Genomic DNA, 26,098 nt, shown 5'->3' with positions numbered 1-26,098 from the left:
ACCTTTCAGGGCTGCTCTGAGAGCGGCAGCCGGAGACAGCACCACGAGGGGGCCGACCGGGCGGGGCGCGACAGCAGCGGGCGCTCGGAGGAGGTGCGTACTGGGCCCCTTCCCCTCCTCAGAAGACTCTTACCCCCACGGGCATCCAGGGAGCCCCTGAGGAGGCTCGCGTGCCCAGGTCCTAGGGGCGCTGGGTGCCAGTGGGCTCCGTGGGTGAGCCCGGGTCCCCGCGCCCACGCAAGCGAGGGGTCGGGGCGGGCTTCCCGCGTGAACCCGCCCCTTCCTCCGCGCGCGGTGGTCAGGTGGCTGCTTGCGCGCGGGCGTTTCGCTGTCTTGTAGCTCTCCACTGGGCCTCGTACCCCTTCGCGGGCTTTCTTTGGTTTGGCCCCCTTGATTGTCCTAGCTCCAGCCCTTCTCCCAGCCTGGATCCCTCAGGCAAGGGAGGGTGAACCCTCCTTGTTGTTATGACCCCCATCTGTGTCTCCGAGCGCGCCAGTGGACCTCAGATGTCCCCATGGATGTCACACTGTCTCCACATTCTTGCCTAGGCTCAGCCCAAAGTTTGGGCACTCAGAGGCTCAGCAGGAGTTCGGGATCAAGTGTTGACCACCCTTTCCTTCCCTCCCCAACCCCGCCTTGTCCAGTCATGGATCCTGCACTTTGACCTGTCTCTTTCCACCAGGCCAGGGAAGCTGATGGTTGTGTCCGAAGTATCTTAAGGTAGCTGGGCCTGCCCCCTTTTCCCCATCTACCTCCTGTCCTCCCCCCCCCCACCACTACCACCACCCTGGCTTCCCTCCCTCATGACCGCCTGGATCCTCCTTCCTGTCAGCCTGTCAGCATTCTCCATCACTGGCATATGGACTGTGTGAGTAAAGAGGGGCAGAGGCAGTGAGGGAGGTAACTAGGAGACAAAATGGGCCCAAGCTGAGGAGGGACAGGGACCAGCCAGGACCCAACAGGAGCTTGACAGCACACACACAAAGTCCCTTGTCCCTGTCACAGGCTCCAGGATGGTACCCCGGGCCAGCCTGGCTGCCTCTGAAGCCTGGCCTGATGCCACACAGGCCCCATTTGCCTTGGGATGAGCCAGCACCACTGCTGGCCCCACAGAGTGGCCACTACAGTCATACTTCTAGCCAGGACAACTTCTAGGGGACCACTCTGTAGCCTAGGGCCTCTAGTTGGAGGCCATGCTGTGGGCTATGGTGTGGTGCCAAGCCTCAGGGCCACCCCAACTCCAGAGTCCCCAACAAGGACAACAAGGCTGACTGGGGCCAGAAATCAAGGTAGAAGTCAGTGAGGGGAGGCTGGCTGGGGGAGTGGGGCGGGTGACAGCTCTGCTCCCACAGGTATGCCATGGCCGTGATGAACCGCCACGTGTGTCCTGTGGAGAACTGGTATGGTGCACTCTGCAGACAGCCTCACTCTAAAGCTCCCTCATCTCTGTTCCCTCTTGGGGCCGGGGGCTGCTGCAAGCCAGATGGAGACCCTGGGCCTCACTGCTCTTCTCTGACATTGGCAGCACCTGCCCCTCCCCAGGCATGGCTTTGTGCCCATCTGCCCGCTTCCCACCACCCCTTCTCCCCTGTGGCTTTTATTTCAGGCAGGCCCTGAGGGATGGACATTTCTGCCCCTGCAGAGGGAGGCCTGGGAGGGTGCCCTCTGTGAGGCCTAAGGCTACAGGCTGAGGGCCTGGGGGGAGCCCTCTCCCAAGTCTACTCTCTGTCCTACCTGCCTGCCAGGTCCTACAATGAGTCCTGCTCTCCTGACCCTGCTGAGCAAGGGGGCCCCAAGACCTGCTGCACCCTGGATGATGTTCCCCTCATCAGGTAAGGCCAGAAATTGGGCTAGTCAGGGAGAACCAAGGCTGTCAAGCAAAGTTCTGTCTTGAGGTCTCTGGAATAATAATTATGTTAATGGATACTTAGTAATAATACTAGGAGCTCTGGTGGCATAGTGCCTAAGGTATATTTGACTGCTAACCAAAAGTCTGGCAGTTCAAACCCTCCAGCCACTCCTCGGAAGGAAGATTGGGCAATCTACTTCCGTAGCGATACTGCTGTGGAAACCCACGGAGGGGTCACTATGAGTCAGATCCAAGTGGATGGCAGTGAGTTTGGGTGGTTTTTTTTTTTGGAGTAATAATCTTATGTGGCAGTCACTTGTCTTAAGCACTTTACATGCATAATCTCATTTAATTCTCTCAGCTTTGAGGTAGCTGTTGTTTTCTCCATTTTATAGGTGAGGAAACTATGGCTTGGAGTTATGTTGTTTGTCCAGGTTGCACAGCTAGTAAGTGGAGACACCTGGGTTTAAGGCCAAGCCCTCTGATTGCCCAGTACAAGCTCTGGCTCAAGGAAAGGGAGAACAGCTGCAAGCCTTGACAAGGAGTCTCAGGGCCTGCAAGCAATCCCAGGCACTCCCTTATCTTTCAACCCATGAACTCTGCGGTGGGGGCCCAGCCTGCGGCCAGGTGTTCTGAGGGAAACTGCCCCTCTCATAAATCAGTGCTTAGGGACTGGCCCAGGGGACAGCAGGTGGGTGAGTCAGAATGGGGGCCTTCTGACCTTCTTTCACTCTGCTCTTACCCCCCTCCTCTCAGCAAGTGTGGCACATATCCCCCAGAAAGCTGCCTCTTCAGCCTCATTGGCAACGTGGGTGCTTTCATGGGTGAGTTGTGCCTTTAGCTCCCCTCCCCATCCCAGGGCAACCTCCCGTCCACCCCCCACCTTCCTGGCAACACTCCCCCCTCCAAAAGCCCCGCCCCCCCCAAACCCTTGCTCAGAGCAGACCTCCCAAGGGCTAAGGCTAGGGGACTATCTCTGGCCTGAGGGTTTTTGTGAGAGGCTAAAGGCTTGACTCCTGCAGGCAGGAACCTTAGGAAACCCAATTCACCCCCCCCACCACCACCACCCCTGCACTCTCTGCCCTCAGGGGCAGGAGGATCAGAGCATCTTGGAGGAAGATAATCCTGGGGCTGGAGGGAGGCCACAAGGCTGGCCCCACCCTTGCTCTCCTCCCCCAGTGGCTCTGATCTGCCTCCTGCGCTATGGGCAGCTCCTAGAGCGGAGTCGCCACTCCTGGGTAAACACCACAGCACTCATCACTGGCTGTACCAACGCTGCAGGCCTCGTGGTGGTTGGCAACTTTCAGGTGCGCAGAGTTCCCCTCTCTCGAACAGCCTCTGACAGGTCTGGCCACCCACAGGGACAGCACTTCCAGGCTGGGGGTAGGGATAAGTGGGACTGGAGTGAAAAAGGGAAAAGAGAAAGAGGAGGCATGGAAAGGGGAAGGAAGAGGAGCAGAGAAGAGTGATGGAAGAGCGGGTAGGGCTGCTTCACAAAGCAACCCCTCTCCTCTGGGCCCAGGTGGATCATGCTAAGTCTCTACACTACATTGGAGCTGGTGTGGCCTTCCCAGCAGGGCTGCTCTTCGTCTGCCTGCACTGTGCCCTCTCCTACCATGGGGCCACAGCACCCCTGGACCTAGCTATGGCCCACCTGCGGAGTGTGCTGGCTGTCATCGCCTTTGTCTTCCTGGTTCTCAGTATCCTTCCAGGACAGGGCAGTCAGGAATTCACCCTCTAGCCCAGCCCTTCTCCCACTCAGACAAAAAAGGGCAATATCCTAGGGTGACACCATCTAGTGTGCCTTTTGCTTTCCCTCCAGGGAGGGGAGGCCTGATCCTTTGCCCTAGCTTAGTTTTGTATCTGGAATCCTTGGGTGGCGCAAGTACATGATCGACTAATTGACAGGTTGGCGGTTTGAAACCACATGAAAGTGCCTCTGAAGAAAGACCTGGCAATCTGCTTTCGAGGGACACAGCCTTGTAAACCCTATAGAGCACAGTTCTACTCTGCACATGGGGGGTCATCATGAGTCAGAATTGACTCGATGGCAGCAGGTTGAAGTTACATATCAGGGGAAGGCAGGAGTTGGGGAGGTGTTGTCAGGTTCCCACACATCCTGCCAAACACTTCCTTAGCCTCATTCTAGGTGGGGTCTTCTTTGTCCATGAGAGTTCTCAGCTGCAACATGGGGCAGCCCTGTGTGAGTGGGTGTTTGTTATAGACATCCTTGTCTTCTATGGCACCTTCAGCTATGAGTTTGGGGCAATCTCCTCAGACACACTGGTGGCTGTGCTGCAGCCTGCCCCTGGCCGGGCCTGCAAGTCCTCAGGGAGCAGTAGCACCTCTACACACCTCAACTGTGCCCCGGAGAGCATCGCCATGATCTGAGATCCGGGGAGCAGGACTGACCCAGTGCCCACAGCTCCCAACCCCATCTTCTTTGCTTTTATTTTATACCAAAAACACTTTCAAGAAAGTATTATGTTGGGATGTGGGTTCCCTCACTACTGGAGAAGTGGAGGAATGGCCAGCCCATGTCCATCTGTGCCATAGGGGGATGGCCCCACTGCTGCTCCACCTATGCCCCCACCTGGGGAGGGGGTGTTTTTAAGTCACCTTCATTTGCCCAGCCAGCCCTTCAGGTGCCTTCTACTCCCCAGTTCTGAGGCCAGAGTACTGGGGTTTCCTGCTGCAGGAACTGGGGGCTGGGAAAGGCCAGAGGGATAGAAATCTGGAGGGCAGGGGGGTTGACCATGCCTTAAGTCTGGGAAGGCCCACGTCTGGGCCCACTGAGCTGCACTGGGATTCTTCACTCTGCCCCTCACTTCCCTTAGGGCAAATAACACAACAGAACCACATTGGTATTTTAGTAATTTTTTTTTTTTTTTTTTTTTTTTTATCTATTAAAAGAATTCTAATTTGCATGTCTGTAGTCTCTTCTGGAGAGTCAGAGAGGGCCTGATCCAGGACAGCTTTCTTTAGACAAAGGGTGAGAAGAAGGAAGCCCCTGCCCCAGGGAGAGTCCTAAGTGCCACTCCTCAAAGCAGGGCAGCCAGGTACAAAGGATGCCAGGTGCCAACCAAATTCCCTTCAAGGGCTTGAGAAGTCTAAAGAACTGACCTGGTCTGACGGTCCCATTTACTCTTTGTTCCCCATCTCAGAGTCTGGTTTGAACTTTGGGGTGTGTGTGTGTGTACAAGGTACAACTTTAAAAGGTGAGAGGCTACAGAAAGCCCCTGGTATTACAAGGTTAAGTAAAAACTGCATGGGGGAGGGGGATATGGGCTAGTTTTTCTTTATTAGCTTTAAGTTGTTACTGGTGTCAGTTACCCATTTTTCCTTTCAGCCATGAACACAGGCCCAGGCCATGGTTGGTCCAGTGGCCAAGTTCATTGCCTGGAGTCCAGATGGGCCAGCAGGCTTGGTAGGGAGGGAAACAAAGCCTGGAGCCTTCTGTGGTTCAGGACTACCTTCCCCAACAGCCGTTGGACCTGACAGTGCAGAGCCCCCACCCAGGCCTGTGACAATGCAGCCGGAGGGTGGATAAAGAAACCTTTAATAAGGATTCAAGGTTCAAGAGGAAGATACTGTGGAGGGCCAGTGCTCAGCCACAGCTGCCTCAGGTATACATGGCTCCATGGAGATTCTCTAGTCGGTGCTTCTGCTGCTGCTTGCGAGCCTAGGGGAGAGAGGGCACAGTGGGCAGGGGCCGTCCCTGAAGGCCTGTGAGTGAGGGAATGGAGCAACTGAAAAAGGCCCCTGACATCTGCAACTGCTGAAGTGCTCATCCCTCACCAAAGTCACTGGAAGGCACCCAAAGCCAGGGAGTGTGAGGGTCTACACAGGCTTGCGGAGGTGTGGAAGGAGATAGCTACAGGGGCAAAAGGAGTCCTTTGCAACCCCGTCAACTTACCACCAGCCCCTACCTTATCTCGTCTGTGCTCTTCATAAGTGTCATCATCAGTGGGCAGCTCATGGCGGCACAGGGGGCAGGAATTGGTCTGGGAAAAGCAGGACAGTGTTCCAGTGTGGGCTTGGCCAAGATTCCTCCTCTGGTCCCAATCCCCACCCCACCCCTTCTTTGGTCCCTTAACAGTTCACAGACAGAAAGGGACTGGACTTGAGAACTGGGCCCAGGGTAGGGGCTGGGAGAAGGAAGCAGTACCTTGCTTAGCCAGGGCAGAATGCAGCTGGAGTGAAAGAAGTGATGGCAAGGCATCTCAATGGCAGTCTCCTCCTCCTCAAACTCCAAAAGACACACCGGGCACTTGTGCTCTTTGAGAAGGAGTGCTGATCAGGGGAGCTGCTGTGGGCCCCACCACCCAGCTCCCACTCCTAAAGGGCAGTGGTGCCCCAACCTGACCTGGGAAACTGAGGGACCACAGCACAGTCTGGCTTGGGATGGGAATGAGTCCCGCAGACCTGCCTTAAACAGGAATTCATGTCTCACCAGCCTGAGAACTCCTTATGATTGTCCTGGGGAGGCTCTCGACCACAGCCTTGGCAGCAGGTGGAGGCAGGTGGTGATCCCAGTCTACTACCAACCCCAAATCTTCAAAGTCCATTCTATTGAAAAGTGACCTGAGGAGGAGAAGGATGCAAGGTCAGGACCAAGTAACAACATATTTTCTCCTTGTCCCAATAATCCACTGGACATTAACAGATAATTACTATGTCTAGCTAGTAGTAATCACAGCTACCCCACAGTACTTCCTAGGCAAAAAGCAGCGTAGAAAATGGTTTACAGTTGCCATCAGCCAACCCTATCACACACACAGTTTATTCCCAGCTTGCACATGGGGCAACAGGTTCAGAGAAATTACTCAAGGCCACGCAGGAATGCCCTAATAGAGACAGATTGCAAATTGGCAGTGTCGGCTTCGCTGACTGACGTCTCTACTCACACCCACACGGCCATACCCTGACCCACCAAACCTAGACCCCGCTGCCCTCCACGCCCACCACTCTCCAGCCCCAGTCTTCCCTAGAATCCCTTGCCTGGATCCACCTTGACGATCCAAATTATTCCGAATCTCGCTGCCTGGACGACATTCCAATTAATTCAACCTGTCCCTACCCAGAATCCGCTGCCCCTGGTTATCCGCCTTCTCCAGGAAACCTCAGTCCAGGATCCTGCTACCTTGGTCCCCATCCCCAAGTGCCGACCCTCCCAGCCCCGCCCGCCCACCCACCTTGCGAGTTCTAGCAGCATGTTGGTTCGGGCCTCCTCCGTGTCCAACGGCTCGCAATTGTGTTCATCGAAATAGGATGCCATGGCTGCTCGACTGACACAGTCCTCGGAGCCCTGCTTGACTGCGGCCTCGCGGTGCTGGCCAATAAACTGGCGAGTTGGAAGAGTATTGCCAATCAGAGCATGCGGGGGGCGGACACAATGACTCGTTAAAGGGGCACAAAAGGCGGAAGTACTAATTTGGTTGCCTCTCACTGGCTCGAGTAAGTCAGGTGACTAAGGAGTACCTCCAATGACAGGAACCGAGACTAATCAGAAAACGTTTGTTTTGGAGTCGGAGGTAAGTAGGTGCTAGTAATTTGGGTCACGCCCTTAGCGCCCTGAAAAGCCAATTGTCTGGGCTGTAAGGTGTCGTCAAGCTGCCCTGAGGCTCCGAGGTCCTCGGCAATGCAGATGCTATGGCCCTGTCCCTGAGACTGAGATTCTGTGGTCCCGGGGTGAAAGCCCGGAGAATGCGAGCTTCCCGCTGTTCTGCCTTCGGCCTCCACCCCCGCCTTTAGGATGTGCCTGACACTTCGCACCCGCTGCGATGCTCTCTGGTTGATTCTGAAGCTTGAGCTTGATTCTTCCCTCACCCCCGAAAAACAAACAAAAATTTCCTGCACATTTCTTTTGTGTTAGTCACAGTAATAGAGGGTGGAGCAAATCTCCCAACCGTGGGAGGGAAGATCACTGCCGGGAATCTGGGACCTCATCTACTCAAGGGGCTATTGGTGTGACTTTCATTCAATTCATTGCTCAACCTCTCCCCTAGCTTCTATTTACTTGTCTAAAACTAGTGACTCGAATAGGCAAATGCACAATGAACAAAGTAAGTTTATTAGGGGTTACCAGAGACAGAAGGAGTTCTAGTGGTGGTCTAATTAAGATATTTGACTACTAACCAAAAGGTGAGATTTACAGCCTTTAGAAACCCAATGGGGGCTGCTACTAGAATTGACTTGATGGCAGTGAGTTTGGTTTATTTGGTGCGGTGAAATACTAAATAGGGTCCTTCTAGCTACTGGTGGTGTAGTGCCTAAAGCATTTGACTGCTAACCATAAGTCTGGTGATTCAAACCCACCAGCCACTCCTCGGAAGGAAGGTTGGGCGGGCAATCTACTTCTGTAGTGATACCCCCTCAGAAACCCAAGGAGGGGTTGCTATGAGTCAGATCTGACTCTATGGTATGGAGTTTAGTTTTTGGTTTAGCCATAGTCTTTGTAATTCACATCAAATGACTGGGTGGGACTATGAAAAAAAGGAGCTTGTGGCCCACCAAGGGGATTCCATAGCTTGCTAATAATGTACATAAATAAGGTGCATGGCACCTTTGTGGGGAGTGGGACCACGCAAATACGGTATAGAGAACCATGACTGATTAGTTTTGCCCTCTCACTAAGCTTGAAATGAACCATCCCAAAGGTGGAAAGGGGACATTAAGACCACCAAGAAAGAAGAGCTGGGAGGGTGCCCTTTGGACCTGGTATCATTGTGCTGAGAACCTCCTAGGCTGAGAAGATAGAAATTGCTGGAACACTGGAGATACTGGAGAAGGTGAGAAGCAGCAGCAGAAAAATGGCTGCAGCGAAGTGCTGATAGCTGCAGCAGAAGAACCAGGAGACCAGCAGGAGATATGCAGTGGGCTTCCTGGCCCCCAGAGCTAGGGTTGAGCACCTTTGGGCAAAGGCTACTGGTGGAGTAGGGTACCTTCAGGCATTTTTTGGCAGAGTTAAAAGAGCTTTGTAACACCTGCGCAAGCAGGGCAGAGGCTGAGGGGCCATGGGTCTGAGAAACCGAGGGTCAGAAAGAAGCCTGCCTGCAGGCAGGACTAAAAAAAAGTTATCCTGACTGAATAACTGTATCCTGAGTCATTCCTGATCCTGAATTTTAACTGTTACTTCCCTAATAAACCTTATAATTGTGAGTTTTGTCTGTCAGCTCTGTGTGGCCATTGCAACAAATTATTGAACCCAGCTGAGAAACAGAGATTAAGAAAGATGGTTGGTGTCAGAATTGTTAAAGGTTGTTGCTGTCGTTATTGTTGTTATGTGCCGTCGAGTTGGACCCGACTCATAGTGACCCTTCCTTGGGTTTCAGAGACAGTATCACTACGGAAGTAAATTGCCCCATCTTCCTGAAAGTATGTCTGACCTCCACCTCACAAAAATCAGCCTTGGGCTGCTGATTGATTTTCCTTCACTTTTGTGAACTTATGAGCTCTGGTGGGCGTAGTACCTGAGGCATTTGACTGCTAACCAGAAGGCTGGTGATTCAAACCCACCATCCACTCCACGGAAGGAAGGTTGGGCAATCTACTTCCGTAGTGATACCCCCTCAGAAACCCAAGGAGGGGTCACTGAGTCAGATCCGACTCGATGGCAGTGGGTTTTGTGAAGTTAGAAGATGCCAGATGCCTTGGCCACACTATTTTTACAGTAGCCCAAGCAGAGTTTGCCTGCTTCCACGATCCTAGTGGGGCCTCTTTCCTTCTTCCATTCCTTGTGTTCAGTGATCCTTGCTGTGGCCCTATATGACCCCTGGAGTTTTGGAAAGCTTTATTTCTTTCCTACAAGGCAAACTCCAGGCTACCCTTTATGACCTTGCATTGGAAGATCTTAGAAGCCCTCCCTGTTTTCACTGCTACCTGCCTCATAATTTGGTAGAATTGTGAGGAAGAAGGTGGGTGGAGGAATTGGGGAAGGGGAAGTGGGTTCATAGGGTGAAAAATGAGTATGAAGGTGAGGGAGGGTCTCATGCTGTAAAAATCTTTGAAGTATTTTCCTCTTTGTCATCCCATGGATTTGTCATCCAGATGGATTCTCATTGGTCTTCTGAGCATTCCCAAGATGACAGGGGAAAAAAAAAAAAAGATTCCATTCTCAGGAAAACAGGCTTGGAGAAGGAGGACTGGTTCAAGGGTCTGCTTTGGGGCCATTGTACACTCCATAAAGGTTTGTCTGTGTGGTGTTAGATAAAGGAGGAAAGGGAGAGGAAAAGGCCACCTCCCAGAATGGAGTCCTAGAAGTGTGGACTTTCTAAGCATCTCCAGTGGTGGGGATGAACTGTCCTGGGGACCTTCAGAGACACATACAAATGTACTAGCTTTTAACCAAACAGCAGCTTTTACTGAGCTCCAGGTGGGGCTGGCCTGTCATGGCCAGGGCAGTGGGCTGCTCTCAAGGGTCAATATGTGTTGTGATGGGAGATGTGGAGGTGCACACATCGGGACTGTCCTTTGAAGTTCACCAGGATAGCTCAGAAAGGAGTGAATGCCAGGGTTCTTTGGAGATCAGAACTGGCCAGTGTAGCCATTCACTTCTCCTGCAGGCCCAGCCAAGTCAGTCCCCTTGGCCCTGAGGCCATGCCTGCACCCTGGGCCTGTGGAGCACTGCTGCCTTCACCATTCTTTGGGAGAAAGATGACCAGCAGCACAATCAGAATGATAAGCAGGATACTGCTCACTGCCAGCCCCAGGTAGATCCGGCAACGGATGTTCTCGCAGCGCTTCTTCTGGGACAGGGTCTTGGTTGTCTTGCTGAAGGTGGAGCTCTGTGGACATCCCAGACATAGTGTGGGAGTTAGCAGTTCCCCCAGAGACTCAGAGCCAGCTCCTCCCAAGCTCACCCCAAGCCCTAGCAAAGCCTAGTCTCCTCCTGCTTCCTCCCCATCCTGTCTGCTCCCTTCCTCCACACAGCCTGCCTCTCAGAGCCCCTCTAAGCATGACTCCTGGCCTCAGACACTGGTATAGCCCTTGACTTGCAGCCTTACTGGCTGACCTCCAGTAAACAGTGCCAGCCTTTGACCTTTAGGAAGGCACACAGCTTCAAACTAAGGACTTCTTACTTCTTGAGGTCTACCTCAGGGGTAGAGATAAGAAGGGGGTGCCACAAGAAACCCAGAAACCCCACAGTAACCCTCAAGTAGGCCTCATATCCCACCAAGGGCCTGGAAGCCCTGCACACAGCCTAAAAGCTCCCTTGGAGGGCTCCTCCAAGCCTCCCCTTCTTTCCTTTCTTCCTCCCCAGGCCTCACACCATGTCCAGGAGTTGGTCTGACCGCTGCTCCAGCTCTGCCAGCTTCCCATCGCGCTCCAGGACCTTGTCGAAGTTGTTGAGCATGATTTCCGTCACCTCGTCCGCCTGCCGCTGGCATCGCTCCAACTCTTTCCCTGCCTGGGCACCAAGCCCAAGGTCAGGGCTGCATGAAGCCCCCCACATGGCCCTCATCTGGCCCTGAGACCTAGAGGCTCCTCACCCCCACTGTATGTGCATGCAGTGTGTGAAGAGGGGAACAATGACCTTCCTGTACATTTTTGACATATATGGGGTAAAGGGCCTACTGCGTGAGTACGGCGGCCTGCCTTTGGTCAGCATTCCCTCCCTTTGCCCATCAAGGCAGGAAGGTCAGACCTTGCTCCCAGCATCTCAGCTTCCTTTAAGTTGCCTCAGGGTGGAAACTTCCCAGGACCCCACCCTTCCACAAAGCAGATATCACCTGCTCCAGGATGGTCCCTGCCCAATGCACACCTGGTCTGTGGCTTCCCAGTGGCCTAAGGAGGTAGTAAAGGACAGGAAACTGAGCTTCTTGGCTGGAAGCCAGACAGGAAGAGATCCATCCCATTGGGTAAGAAAGGTAATTTTGGTCCAGCACAGTCACAGTCTCTGCTTACCCTCCCCACCCCCAAAACTAAGAAGCTCAGATCTCCTTCCTCAGGCTTTTGACTAGTCAGGCCAGTTCTGCCTCCTGCCTGACCCTTCTCCCCATATCCGTGTTCATGGTTAATTCCCTTTCTGTCTGGGAACTTCAGCCTTCTTGGCCTCTGGCCTCCAGCCTTCCAGTTTTCACTGGGGTCCCACTCAGAGAACAACCCTTGGGTTTCTCAGCCAGGCAGCAGCCTCACCTAACAAAAGAAGCCAGTTCATTTCAGAGGCCTAGGAAGAGAGGTGCAGGGTCCAAGCTTAGGAGACTCAGAGGACAGGAAAGAGGAAGAAAGTATAGGTCACCAGCAAGAAGGGACTGGGTTTTGAATGCATATCAGAGAGAGACCTAGGGAGGAAGCACTGGTGAGAGCTGGAGGTCCAGGAGCAAGTCCAGGGACTTTTCAGTGAAATGAATACCAGCAGATTAACAAACCACAGCAATTCCCTCCTCCCAGACTAGGCCTGCCAGTCCCCCACAGCCCATCCCTGATCCCATCTCCTCCCCACAGAACATCAGCCAAGAACCCTTTCCTGCCAGCCCACATCCCCCATTGTCTGAAGCAGACATTTTGGCACTTGACTGAATTCCACTTAAAACAAGAGAACTTCAGTGTTGGAAGGGATCTGATGGTCACAGAGGACCACCTCCCACCCAGGCAGACATCTCTCTTGAGGATCTTTGCAGCTGCCTTGCACACAGCCTCCAAGCATTCCTAGTGTATGAGTCCTCTCTCCCTAAATGGACCACAAGCTGTCAGAGGGAGGGCAGGGACCAGTCCCCTACTTCCATCCTCTACCATCCCAGGGTCCCAGGAGGTCAGTAAAGTGCTGACCACTGCAAGATCTCAGTGAACAGGTCAACTACATTATAGCTTATTGTGGTGCGGTGAACTTGATATGGCCCTTCTGGCCACAGTCTTTGTGATGCCCACTAAATGACTGATTGGCTCTATGCAAATGAGGTGCTTCTGGCCCATCAAGGAGATTGAATAGCTTGTTAATAATGTAAATAAGGTGCATGGCATTGTGGGGGTAAAAAAACCAAAACCAAACTCACCGCTATGGAGTAGCAACCCCTTCTTGGGTTTCCAAGGGGGTATCACTACGGAAGTAGATTGTCCAACCTTGCTTCCGAGGAGTGGCTGGTGGGTGTGAACCACCAGCCTTCTGCTTAGCAGTCAAATGCCTTAGGCACTATGCTACCAGAGCTCCTATTGTGGGGGTGGAACCATGCAAATAAAGTGTATGGAACCCTAACAAGAGGATTGATCAGTTTTACCATATTGCTAGATAGGCTTAAAATGAAAGAGCTCTGCTGGTGTAGTGGGTGATGTATTTTGTGCTTAAGGCACTTTACTGCTAACCAGAAGGCTGGCGGTTCAAACCCACCAGCCACTCCTCAGAAGGAAAGTTGGGCAATCTACTTCCGTAGTGATACTGCCTCAGAAACCCAAGGAGGGGTCGCTATCAGTCAGGTCCGACTCTAGGGCACATAACAACAACAACAACCAGAAAAGTCAGCGGTTCTAACCCACCATGTGCTCCTCGGGAGGAAGATGAGGCAATCTACTTCCATAAAGATATACAGCCTTGGAAACCCAATGGGGGTCACTATTAGAATAAACTCAATAGCAGTGGGTTTAGTTTTTGGTATTTTTAGACTTAAAATGAGCCACCAAGAAGAGACCAGAGCAGAGCATTGTCCTTTGGACCTGGGATCCCTGTACTGAGAACCTCCTAAACCCAGGACAGGAGACAGCAAGAGGTAGGGGCTGGCCATGACCATGTATAGGGTTGGCAGACAATATTTCTACAAGTGTATTTGTATGTTCTGTAAGAATATCCAGGTATATAGTAGAGCTGACAAGGGACAAGGTTGTAGTCATTTCTTGGCCATAGCCAGTTACCCGGAAGGAGTGAGTATTTGGACCTGTGGGCTCAGAACCATGGTTGCAGGGGACATCAAGCTCAATTGGCATAACATACTACACAAAACATTGTTCCACCTCCTACTTTGGCGAGTAGCAACTGGGATCTTAGAAGCTTGTAAGCAGTCATCTGGATGCAATGATGGGTCTCTCCTCATCCAGAGCAAAGAAGAATGAAGAACACCAAAGATGCATGGAAACAATTAGTCCAAGGGACTGGTACACCATGTGATCATCAGCCTATATGACTATGAGACCAGAAGAACTAGATGGTGCCTGGCTACCACTGTCAACCACTCGGAGGGGGATTTCTGTAGGGGATCCTGGATAGAGTGGGAAAACCATGTGGAACAAAACTCAATATTATTTAAAGGAAAAAAAAAAAACAGTCTTCCTGTTCTGATGGAGCTCGGTGAAACCCATGAGACTATGCCCCTAGCTGCCCTTCAGGTCTGGAATTGAACTCAGTCCTATGGCTTCCAGCCAAATAAAAGACCAGCATACGAGCTGAACATTTACATCAGGTAGATACACTCCTTGGAGAGATCAATCATGGGAGAACAGAAGGCCAGTGTACACACAGGGAGACAGCTGGTGGGGGGGCAGGGGTACATGGGTGGGAAGGGCACAGGGAAGAGGTAATTATGGGGAGGAAGTGGGAAGAGAGCTGTTGCATTGTGGGAAATTGCAATCAATGTCATGAGACAGTGTATGTGAACTGCTGTATTGAAAATGAATTTTCTCTGTAAACTTTCACGCAAATCACGATACAATTTAAAGAAAAAAAGAAAAAGTGGCAGAAAAATGGTCACAGCATAACCAGGAGACTGGCAGGAGATGCCGTGGTGGGTTTCCCAGCCCACGGGGCAAAAAAGCTGAGCATTTTTGAGCAGGAGGCTCATTGGCAAAGGAGGTGTCTCCAGGCATTCGGTAGAGCTAGATTTGCCAACCTATGGAGCTAGAGCTGAACATTTTCGTCAGGCCAAGTGTTACTGGTGGAATGGGGTGCTGCTAGGCTGAGAGAGCTTTGTAACCTTTGTAACACTTGCCCAAGGACAGGCCAAGGGGCTCAGGGCCAGGGCCAGGGCCAGAGAGAGACCTGCCTGTGGGCACAGCTGAGGAGAGACTGTCCTGACTAAAGAACTGTATCCTGAGTCATTTCTGGTCCTAAATTGTAAGCTGTTGACAAGGGACAAGGTTGTGGTGACTTCTTGGCCACAGCCAGCTACCCTAAGGGAGGACATAGTTGAACCTGTGGGCTTGGGACCATGGTCACAGGGGACATCAAGCTCAATTGGCATACTACACAAAAACATTGTTTTACATCCTGCTCCGGTGAGTAGCACCTGGAGTCTTAAAAGCTTGCAAGTGGCCATCTAGATGCAATGATGGGTCTCTCCTCATCCACAGCAAAAAAGAATGAAGAAAACCAAAGATGCATGGAAACAATTAGTCCAAGGGACTGGTAGACCATGCGATCCTCAGCCTATATGACCATGAGACCAGAAGAACTAGATGGTACCCAGCTGCCACTGTCAACCACTCGGAGGGGGATCAGTGCAGGAGATCCCGGATAGAGTGGGAGAACAATGTGGAACAAAACTCAAAATCATTAAAAAAAAAAAAAAAAAAAAGTCTTCCTGGTCTGATAGAGCCTGGTGAGACCCTTGAGACTATGGCCCCTAGTTACCCTTCAGGTCTAGAACTGAACTCACTCCTGTGGCATCCAGCCAAATAACAGACAGGAATATGGGGTGAACATTTACCTCAGGTAGATAAACTCTTTGGCGCAATCAATTGTGGGAGAACAGAAGGGCAGTGTTTGCACAGGGAGACAGCTTGGGGAATGGGAGTGCATGGGAGAGAAGGACACAGGGAAGAGATAACTATGGGGAGGAAGTGGGAAGAGAGCAATGTTTACATTGTGGGGAATTGCTGTCAATGTCATGAAATAAAATGTGTATGAACTGCGTATGGAAAATGAATTTGCTCTATAAACTTTTACACAAATCACAATAATAATAATAATAATGTAAGCTGTTACTTCCCTAAAAAACCCCATAACTGTAACTATGGTTTATGAGTTTTGTGTGGCCACTGCAAGGAATTACCAAACCCAGCAGAGGAAGTAGACTGCCATGGGAGGATCAGTTGGTGTCAGAATTGGTGAAAAGGTTGGAGGGTGAAGGCATGTCTGACTCCTGCCTCATGAGAATCAGCTTTGTGTTTCCGATACTGAAAATGATTCTCTCTCCCTTTCATGAAGTTAAAGGAGGTCACGCACCTCCCTGCCATTTTTACACTTACCCAAAAGCAACTCTCCTTCTCCAGAAATATTATCCCAGTATGTTTATCTAGCCCAGCAGGAGTTTAGAGGGGCAGGTTCAGTAACCCAAATATATCAATATTTACCCATGAGCTCAGAAAGCAACCTGCTTAGAGAGGGGACAGGCAAACCACTTCAGGAGCGTGTGCTCACAGGCTAGGGGAACTAACTGGGGAACAAGAAGGAATGATGAAGAGAGCAGCAAAGCTGTATTCTTCTCTACCTTTTCCTGAGTCAAAGAGCCCTGGTGGCACAGTGGTTGAAGCTCTTGACTGCTAACCGGAAGATGGGCAGTTTGAACCCACCAGCTGATACACAGGGAAGAATGTGGCAACTGCTTCCATAAAGATTACAGCCTTTGGAAACCCTACAGGGCAGTTCTACTCTCCTATAACTTCACTGAGTCAAATTGACTCGACAACAATGGGTTTGATTTTGGTCTGATTTTTCCTGAGCCAACAACCATCATCATCATTATTATGATGAATAATTACTCAGCAAGACTCCATTATTTGGTCCTTTGAAATTCCCCACATTCAAACAGTCCAAGACAAAAACTTTTGGAGTAGACAGGGTCAAAAATGAGAAACACTGTTAGAGATTGGTGGAATGCTGGATTTTATTTTCTGTCTTCTTAACAGCACAGCTATTATTTTATTCTCCAACAAGGGGTGATGCTGGGTCACATTCTCTGGGAAAGCTGGCTGTGCCTACAGCTGCAGCCCTTCATCCTACTCCGCACTGTGTCAGGCCACACCTACCAGGAACCAAGGCTGGGTTTCGGCCTAAGAACACATTCACGCCAGGGAACACAGAGGCCTCAGACTCAAGCCTGGGGTCCTCCCAGGCCCCACTCAACCAGAGGAGAAAGGACACTGACTGTGTGCACAGGTCTTTGCTAACACTGAGAAACAAGATTCCTTGGTGGTGCAGTTTGCGCTTGACTTCTGACCAAAAGAACTATGGAATGTGGAACTCAGAGGGCAAGAGCCATTTCCATCTCACTCAACATAGTGCCTGTATGCTGTAACTCAGCATAGTGCCTGGCACAGAGCGTTATTGTTAGGTGACATCAATCCATTTCAACTCATAGCAAGCCCATGTGACAGTAGATCTGCCCCATAGAATTTTCTAGGCTGAAATCTTTAGAGGAACAGAGAGCCAGTTCTTCCTCATGCAGAGCCACTGGATGAGTTCGATTAGCCAAGCTTTCAGTTAGCAGCTAAGAGCTTAAATGTTGTGCCACTAGAGCTTCTCTGGCTCAGAGTAAACACTGATAAATCTTTTCTAAATGAATGGTGTCTGTTCTTAAGGATTGATGGGTGCAATGGAGTTGCTGAGTACAATAGTAGCTCTCAGACACTCACCAAAAGGTTGGCAGTTTAAATCCACCTAGCGGTGCCTTGGAAGAAAGTCCTGCCAATCTACTTCCAAAAAAGTCAGCCACTGAAAGCCCTATGGAGCAGAGTTCTCCTCTGACCTACAGGGCATCAGAATACATTCGGTGGCAACTGGTTCGTTTTTGTTTTTAAGTCTGGTAGAGGAAAAGAGACATATGTGATAGAATTAGAAAGGAACAAAGAGTTACATGTAAGATACAAACAGCAAGAGTTACAGCAGCCCACAGAGAGGGTGATTCCTGACAACTGGGGCTGACAGGATGGAGAAACTCCTTGAAAGCTGTAGTGGAGTAGGGCCATTGCCAGGATAGAGACAAGGGCACAAAGGACAGTGATGGACCAGGCACAGGATCATCGTAAAGGGCAAGGTGGGGCCAGAGAAAGCAGAAAAAGTGGAGAAGAGAAGGCTAGCTTGGAAGGAGTGCTAAAATAAGAGCTAGTGCTGGCTGTGGAGCCAGGAGGACACTGGAGAAGTGCTTCAGGAAAATGTTTCTATTGGTGATAGATTGGCACAGATACAAGTGAGAAAACTCAGGTTAGAGGCCGGCCAGACGGGTGGAAAAGTGCCTTGACAAGAGCGTGAGGAGATGGCGGCCAGGCAGGAAAGGGCAGAGAGCGTGAGGAGGAAGGGTGGGAGAAAGAGGTACTTCTGAAACCTGCCAGAGCCCTGCAGGGTTTGAGGTTTTGCTCATGGGAGCAGCAGTGCTATTGGCAAGCAGAGGGTGATAGTTACGCAGGAAATGTTCTTAACAGATCGTTACCCTCTGTACAGAATACCTCCCCTAAGAAGCTCAAATGATCTCTCAGGTATTTCCAGGTTAAATGCTCCTGGTTCCTCTTCTCAAAGCACAGCTCTACAAAATCTTCCCATGCTAACTCTCCTCATCTCCCCTCTCTTGTGTAGTGTCCAAGAAATCCTATTTCAGCTGTCATCATCCTTGGAGGGGCCAGTGCAATGACTTGGGCATTTCATCTCCTCCCCTGGTCCACGCTCAACACAGTGCAGGGACTCACAGCAGAGCTCTACGTTTGAGCTGTGTCAGGTTCAAACCCTATCTCTGTCACTCACCAGCTGAGTGACCAAAAACTGAGGATGTGACCTTTCCAACTCTCTGGTTCCTCATCTGTGAAACAGTGGTAATACCTACTTCACAATGTTATTGTAAGGATTATGTCACATATTGTAAATAAAATGCTTAGCATAATGCCTGGCCCATTTTAAATGATCAATAAACAATATTGTTGTTGTTATGTGCTGTCGAGTCAGACCCGACTCATAACAACCCCTCTTTGGGTTTCCGAGGCGGTATCACTATGGAAGTAGATTGCCCAACCTTCCTTGCGAGGAATGGCTGGTGGGTTTGAACTGCTAGCCTTCTGGTTAGCAGTCAAGTGCCTTAGGCACTAGGCTACCAGAGCTCCTCAATAAATAATAGTTTTTATTATTGATGTAGCCCAAGTTTCCCCTAGCTGTTTTAGCATTCTGAGTCTAAGAACTGCCTGGTACCCTGACTGTGGTCAAACTAATCTCTTAGATATTTCTACAAAATATACAGCCAAGGACAAAAAACAAAACTCTTTGCTATCAAGTCGATCCCAACTCATAGAAACCTACAAGGCAGAGCAGAAATGGCCCATAGCGTTTCCAGGGTTGCAAATCTTTAAGGAAGCAGATCATCAGGTTTTTCTCCCTTGAAACAGCTGATGGGTTTGAACTGTCCATCCTTCATTAGCAGCTGTGTCCTTAACCACTGCATCACCAGGGCTCCTTCACAGCCAAGGAAGGTCTTCCCTAGTGCAAATTTGTGCATTTACTTGTTTCTAACTGTAAAAATGGTTTAACTGTAAAAATGGGAGAGACATCTGACTGCCTATAATTTCACAAGGGGGAGAGAGAATCATCATCTGCAACAACAGGCCAAAGCTGATTTCTGAGGTGGATATCAGACATGCCTCCACCCTCCAACCTTTTTACCAATTCTGACACCAACCATCCCTCACACAGCACTCTTCACTTCACTTCTGGGTTCGATAATTCATTGCAATGACCACACAGAACTCACAGACCACACTCAGGAGTACGAGGTTTATTAGACTGAAAACTCTCTGTCATCGAGTCAGATCCGAGTCATAGCGACCCCTCCATAGGTTTCTGAGGCAGCATCACTACGGAAGTAGATTGCCTAACCTTCCTTCCAAGGAGTGGCTGGTAGGTTTGAACCGCCAGCCTTCTGGTTAGCAGTCAAATGCCTTAGGCACTATGCCACCAGAGTTCCCGAGGTTTATTAGGGAAGTCAAAAGAAAAACCCAAACTCACTGCCGTCAAGTTGGATCCGACTCATACTGACCCTTCCTTGGGTTTCTGAGGCCGTATCTCTATGGAAGTAGATTACCCTATCGTCTTTCCAAGGAGTGGCTGGTAGGTTTGAACCTCCAGCCTTCTGGTTAGGAGTCAAATGGCTTAGGCACTGTGCCACCAGAGCTCCCATTAGGGAAGTAACAGGTATTCAGGATCAGGAATGACTCAGGATATGGTTCTTCAGTGAGGATAGCCTCTTCCCAGTTGTCTCTCTGGCCCTCTGCCTTTGTCCTACTCTTCTAGCTCTGCCGATACATGCCCAGAGGTACCTTATGCTGCCAGTAACACTGCCAGTAAGCCTCGGCCAACCTAGCTCTACCAGGTGCCTGGAGGCACCTTCCTCTGCCAACAAGCCTCCTGTCCAAAGGCACTCAACTTTCCTGCTCTGATCCATGAGAAGCCCACCAAGCTGTCTCTTGCCAGTATCCTGGTTCTGCTGCCTCTGCTGCCACCACTTCTCTACCGCTACTTCTCGTTTTCTCAGCAAGGTATTACAACTCTCTCTATCTCCTGGCTTGAAGAAGTTTCCAGAGTAGTAATCCTGAGTCCAAAGGATGCACTCTTTCTTGGTGGTAGTAAGATCCCCTTTCTGCCTCTGGGAGGCTCATTTTAAGCCTAGAGGAATGACAAAACTGACCAATCCCCACATTAGAGTTCCATACTCCTTATTTAGCATTTGACTGCTATCCAGAAGACTGGTGGTTCAAACCCACCAGCCACTCCTCCGAAAGAAGGTTGGGCAATATACTTCCCTAGTGATACTGCCTCGGAAACCCAAGGAGGGGTCGCTATGAGTAGGATCCAACTCAAAGGCAGTGCGTTGCATTGTTGTGTTACCCCTACAGGCAGGAGCTCTGGTGGCCTAGTGCCTAAGGCATTTCACTACTAAGTAGAAGGCTGGCGGTTCAAACCCACCAGCCACTCCTTGGAGGGAAGATTGGGCAATCTATTTCCCTAGTGATACCGCCTCGGATACCCAAGAAAGGGTCACTATGAGTCAAATGGACTCAACAGCAGTGAGTTTGGGTTTTTGGGTTTTTTTTACCCTACAAAGAGTCATGCAGTTTATCCAGTACCCTTGGTGGGCCACAAGCCCATCATTTGCATTACCCCATGCAGTCATTTGGTGATAGTGACAAAGACTAGGGGTAGTAGGGGCATATTAACCTAACCTAAACACAGAACTTGACATAGGTCTTTGGTAACCTGCATGTAGTTTATGTCTATCAGGCATTGCAGGCTGTTGAGAAGGTTTTACACTTTGAGCAGCAAGAACAGCCACCATTCAATGAGCTAAGCAGGGTGCTGCTGATGTTCATTCACTTCATCTCATTTAATCCTCATAACAACACATTGAAGAAAGTATGAGTTTAGAGGAAGCTGAGTCCCAGAGGGGTTAAATCACCTTCCTGCCCAAGGTCACATAGCCCGGAAATAGAAAAATCTAGAATTTGAACTTCAGAGATCATAGTTTCAACTGTTGTGCTAAACTAAATGCAAACAAAAGGAGGTAACATGCTTAGCTGACTGGCTACAGATTCACCAGACCTTCTGATACCTAACAACTCAACTAATAAACATGTGAGGGAGGCTCAAGGGTCAAAACACAACTTTGGACTGTGCATGAGAGAGGACCATCTATAAGATGAATCCATTCAGGTGATTGTTTGTTCAGTTTCCATCTTTCCTCTACACATTACTGCTCCATAAGGTCTTTTTGGCTGTAATCTTTACAGAACTGATCACCAGGCTTTTCATCCATGATACATCTGGGTGGGTTTGAACTGCCAACCTTTACTTTAGTTATTGTTAATTGCTGTTGAGTTGATTCTGACTCATGGTGACCCCCATGTACAGAGCAGAACTGTTCCATAGGGTTTTCAAGACTGTGACGTTTTGGAAGTAGGTCACCAGGTCTGCCTTCTTCGGCACCTCTGGGTGACATCAAACCACCAACATTTAGGCTAGTGGTCGAGCACAAACCATTTGTGCCATCCAGGGACCTCCCTATCCCCTATACCTGCAGCTATGTATAACACAGAGAAAATGTCCAAGAATTATTCGTTGATGGAATGAATTGTAAAGGAGAAGAGAATGGAAAGGAAGAAGGGGAGGTAGGAAAAGGAGATGGGAAGGAGGGGAAAGAGCTGGGGGAGAGAAGGGGTCAAAGTGAAAGAAGAGACAGGGATTGGGTGGGGAGAGAGATCAATATTCCCTCCCCAGGCTCTCATCCACCGTTTGCCTCAAATATTTGAGAATTCCAGGGTTTTCTAATACTCACTCACTCACTCCCCCCAAAAAATTATCCTAGTCTCAGCCTTCACTTCAAGAGATTGCTCTTTCTTCTCCCCAAGTGCAAAGGGCCAGTTAGAAGCCTGTCCCTAGTCCTGCCTGATTCCTAGCCCTGCACACTCGGAAGTGGGCTCTGAGCTCTGTCCATTCTCAGAGCCTCCCTCAGTTTCCTGGCGTGGCTGGGAGTTCAGCACTACCTTCCTGCCCCACTTCCTCTTCCTGCCTCCAGGTCCCTGGAGATGAAGCCAGCCAGGCTTCACGACCCCTACCCAGGCCACATCCATCACACTTCTGCCAGCTTCTCCTAGGCAGTGGGGTGGGAAGGCAACTGGCACCAGCTGTTCCTGACACCTCTGCCTTTGGAGATGGCCAAAGGAGACAGTCTGCAGCAGGTGGGGGATGATTCAACTCTGAAATGTGTCACTAGGTAGGGGTTAGAAGGGCAGTCAGACCTATGCCACACTCTGATAACTTCAGTGGAAATTTTACAGCAAATATCTTCCTTTTTCTTTCTCCTGAGGAAGGACTTTGCCTTTCAGCACTCTGCCAGGGTCTGGGCTGTCACAACCTCCACCGCCTCATCTGCTCAGGTTTCCAACTTCTGGGTCAGGCTTGGCTACTCTCTTCCTCTGGGAAGAGCTGAAGAGGTCATCGCATTACCTACCACATTAGGAAAGGATTCTGAGTGCTCGCCTCCTCTGAGCCATTATATCTCGTTTAACCTCGCAAGAACCCAGCAAGGCAGGTATTGCTGACCCCACTTCATAGATGCGGAAAAGGAGGCTCAGGGAGGTTAAGTGACTTGCCCAGGGTCACAGAGCTGGTAAGTGGCCGCCACAGGGATCCCAGCCCTGAGTCTGACTCCAAAGCCAGCGCTCCTAACCACTTCGCTCCAGGGATATGGGAAGCCTGAGTCCCGTTTGCTATCACCCCCACCATTGCGCTGCAGCCCTGACGGGACGCACGCCTGTCTCCCTTCCAGGCTGCGCGCGAGGGAGTGGAGGGTCTGGCCCGGTCCTGCGCTCCTGAACGCGGTGACCTTGCCCAGTCTGACCCGAACCGTCCCGGAGGGCGTCCCAGATTTCGTTCCTACTTCCCACCGCCCCCACGCTCGCCTTCGCCCGGCTCCTCACCATCTCCGCCGCCGCCGCTGCCGTCGCCGCCTCGCTGTCTCCTGGCTTTACGGTCCGCGGAGCGGCTGAGAGACCAGCGCCCCGAGAGGAAGCGGAGGGGCGGGGCAGGGCTGGTAGCCCGGTGAGGGCGCGCCCTCCCTGCGGTCTAGCGGCGACGGAAACCAAATTAAATCGAAAGCGGTCTCGGATTGCTGCCGGGGTGCGTGGGTCGCCTCCTCCCTGGCCTCTGGCTCCCAACTCCGGTTCCTCCCTCAATTTCTCTGGTTAGTGGCTACGCCTGAGCAGTCTGATGCATGGTCTGCACACTGGCCACGCCTTGGGTTCCCAGTGTTTAAAATGCGCTCGGGAACCGGCTCTGGGGAGCCTCTGTGCGTACGAGAACTGGTGCATGAGCGTGAGCTGGGAAGGTGTCATTCATTCATTTAACAGGTACATGTAAGGAGCTCTGGTGTGTAGAAGTTAAGGCTTTAGGCTGCTTAACGGTAAAGGTCTGTGGCTCCAACCGACCAACCGTCCACGGAAGAAAGATGAGGGAATCTGCTTCCGGAAAGAGTTAAAAAAAAAAAAAAAAAACTTACTGCCTTCCAGTCGGATCCGACTCATAGCGACCCCTCCTTGGGTTTCCAAGGCAGTATCACTACGGAAGTAGGTTGCCCAGCCTTCCTTCCGAGGAGTGGCTGGTGAGTTTGAACTGCCAGTCTTCTGGTTAGCAGTCAGATGCCTTAGGCGCTATGCCTTAGAAAACTAATGGGGGTCGCTCTGAGTCGAAATCCACTCAAGGGCAGTGAGTTTTGTTTTGGGGTTTTATTTTTGTTTGTTTGTATGAGTGCTACTTCCAGGCACTGTGCTAGGCGCTGTAAACAAGCCAGGGTGGGGGTCTCTGCTACCTTGGTGAGTGTATAACAACACTTACCAAAAATGGGCCCCCTGGGGAAGGTGCAGTGTTGGAGGAGGTAACATATGATCAAGAACCCATGGTATTGAAGGAATAAATCCAAGCTGCACTGAATGCACCAGCAAAAATCAAAGCTGTGAAACTGATGAAATAGTAATTGAGATATTTCAACAAACAGATGCAATGCTAGGGGCCCTTACTCTTCATTGCCAAGATATTTGGAAGGCAGCCTACCTGGCCCATCAACTGGAAGAGATCCATATTTGTGTCCATTTTAAAGAAAGGTGATCCAACAGAACACAGAAATTATTGAACAATATCATTAAATCACTCACAAGTAAAATTTTGCTGAAGTTAATTAAAAAAAAAAAAAACTATTGCAGCAGTTTATTAATCCATCTAACATCAGCAGAAGTATATTGACAGGGAACTGCCAGACATTCAAGCTAGATTCAGAAGAGGACACAGAACGAGGGATGTCATTGCTGATGTCAGATGGATCTTGGCTGAAAGCAAAGAACACCAGAAAGGTGTTTACATGTGTTTTATTGACTATGCAAAGGTATTCAACTGTGTGGATCATAACAAATTAAGCATAACATTGCAAAAAATTCCAGAACACCTACTTGTGCTCATGTGGAATCTGTACATAGACCAAGAAGCAGTTGTTCAAACAGAACAAAGGGATACTGCATGGTTTAAAATCAGGAAAGGTGTGCATTGGTGTTGTATCCTTTCACCATACTTATTCAATCTGTATGCTGAGCAAATAATTCAAGAAGCTGGACTATATAAAGAAGAACGTGGTGTAAAACTTGGAGGAAGACTCATTAACAACCTGCAATACACAAATGACACAACTTTGCTTGCTGAAAGTGAAGAATACTGGAAGCATTTATTGATGAAAATTAATAACTATAGCTTTCAGTAAGGATTACACCTCAACATAAAGAAAATACAAATCCTCACAAGTGAACCAATAAACAACATCATGATAGATGGAGAAAACATTACAATTGGCAAGGATTTCATTTTACTTGGATCCACAATCAACACATATGAAAGCAGCAGTCAAGAAATCAAACATTGTATTGCATTGGGGAGATCTGCTGCAAAGACCTCTTTAATTTGCTCAAAAGTAAAAATGTCACTTTGAGGATTAAGGTGTACCTGACCAAAGCCATAAGGAGCTCTGGTGGCATAGTGCCTAATGTATTTGGCTGCTAACCAGAGGGTTGGCGGTTCAAACCCACCAGCCACTCCATGGAAGGAAGACTGGGCAATCTACTTCTGTAAAGATTTACTGCCTCAGAAACCAATGGCAGTGAGTTTGGTTTTTAGTTTGGACCAAAGCCATAGTGTTTTCAGTTGCTTCATATGCATTCAAAAGCTGGTCAATGAGTAAGGAAGACTGAAGAAGAATTGATGCCTTTGAATTATGCTGTTGATGAAGACTATTAAATATACCATGGACTGCCAGAAGAAGGAGCAAATCTGTCTTGGAAGAAGTACAGCCAGAATGCTCCTTGGAAGCAAGGATGGTAAGACTTCATATCAGGACATACAATCAGAAGGAGACAGTGCCTGGAGAAGTATATCATGCTTGGTAAGGTAGTTGTTGTTAGGTAGAGGGTCAGCGAAGAAGATCCTCAACAAAATAGACTGACACAGTGGCTCCAACAATGGGTTCAGACATAATAATGATTGTGAGGATGGCATGTGACTAGGCAGGGTTTCATTCTGTTGCACATAGGTGTGCTATGAGTTGGAACCAACTTGACAGCACCTAACAACAACATGGGGAAGGTAGGTGTCTGGGTGGCACAGAGGGTTTGAGCTTCTCTACTACCCTCAAGATTAACAGTTGGATCCCACCTAACAGCACTGCGGAAAAGGGTTGGGTATCGGCTTCCATAAAGACTACAGGCTAGAAAATGCTATGGAGCAGGTCTACACTTTCACACATGGAGTCGCCATGA

General features: G+C 50.1%; 3 protein-coding genes across 3 annotated transcripts; 1 reads left to right on the top strand and 2 right to left on the bottom strand.

Moving 5' to 3' along the window:
• Window positions 1–803: 803 nt before the first annotated feature.
• TMEM150A (transmembrane protein 150A) lies at window positions 804–4,240 on the top strand. Its single transcript, XM_007948894.2, has 7 exons — window positions 804–868; window positions 1,353–1,400; window positions 1,746–1,832; window positions 2,606–2,673; window positions 3,029–3,156; window positions 3,372–3,549; window positions 3,999–4,240. Exons 1-7 carry the CDS (start codon window positions 804–806, stop codon window positions 4,238–4,240), a joined length of 816 nt encoding a protein of 271 aa, XP_007947085.1.
• A 1,231-nt stretch (window positions 4,241–5,471) lies between these two features.
• Window positions 5,472–7,127, bottom strand: RNF181 (ring finger protein 181). Its single transcript, XM_007948893.2, has 5 exons — window positions 7,045–7,127; window positions 6,303–6,433; window positions 6,018–6,127; window positions 5,779–5,853; window positions 5,472–5,531 (listed from the first exon to the last, which is right to left on the bottom strand). Exons 1-5 carry the CDS (start codon window positions 7,125–7,127, stop codon window positions 5,472–5,474), a joined length of 459 nt encoding a protein of 152 aa, XP_007947084.1.
• Window positions 7,128–10,398: 3,271 nt separating this feature from the next.
• VAMP5 (vesicle associated membrane protein 5) lies at window positions 10,399–11,303 on the bottom strand. Its single transcript, XM_007948910.1, has 2 exons — window positions 11,121–11,303; window positions 10,399–10,635 (listed from the first exon to the last, which is right to left on the bottom strand). Exons 1-2 carry the CDS (start codon window positions 11,301–11,303, stop codon window positions 10,399–10,401), a joined length of 420 nt encoding a protein of 139 aa, XP_007947101.1.
• Window positions 11,304–26,098: the final 14,795 nt, after the last annotated feature.

The sequence above is a fragment of the Orycteropus afer genome, unplaced genomic scaffold (genome assembly GCF_000298275.1).
Source record: "Orycteropus afer afer isolate SDZICR_OR568_19922 unplaced genomic scaffold, OryAfe1.0 scaffold00231, whole genome shotgun sequence".
Classification (NCBI taxonomy): Eukaryota; Metazoa; Chordata; class Mammalia; order Tubulidentata; family Orycteropodidae; genus Orycteropus; species Orycteropus afer.
This window is presented reverse-complemented; position numbering and strand designations above follow the sequence as displayed.

Excerpts from the sequence above, each read along its gene's own strand:
- TMEM150A (XM_007948894.2), top strand. The coding sequence starts at position 804 with ATGACCGCCTGGATCCTCCTTCCTGTCAGCCTGTCAGCATTCTCCATC. Across the intron at positions 869-1,352 it reads ATCACTGGCATATGGACTGT|GTATGCCATGGCCGTGATGA; the intron begins GTGAGTAAAGAG and ends CTGCTCCCACAG. Across the intron at positions 1,833-2,605 it reads GATGATGTTCCCCTCATCAG|CAAGTGTGGCACATATCCCC; the intron begins GTAAGGCCAGAA and ends CCCTCCTCTCAG.
- VAMP5 (XM_007948910.1), bottom strand. The coding sequence starts at position 11,303 with ATGTGGGGGGCTTCATGCAGCCCTGACCTTGGGCTTGGTGCCCAGGCA. Across the intron at positions 10,636-11,120 it reads CAGACCAACTCCTGGACATG|AGCTCCACCTTCAGCAAGAC; the intron begins GTGTGAGGCCTG and ends GGATGTCCACAG.
- RNF181 (XM_007948893.2), bottom strand. The coding sequence starts at position 7,127 with ATGGCATCCTATTTCGATGAACACAATTGCGAGCCGTTGGACACGGAG. Across the intron at positions 6,434-7,044 it reads ATGCTGCTAGAACTCGCAAG|GTCACTTTTCAATAGAATGG; the intron begins GTGGGTGGGCGG and ends TCTCCTCCTCAG. Across the intron at positions 5,854-6,017 it reads TTCTGCCCTGGCTAAGCAAG|ACCAATTCCTGCCCCCTGTG; the intron begins GTACTGCTTCCT and ends TGCTTTTCCCAG.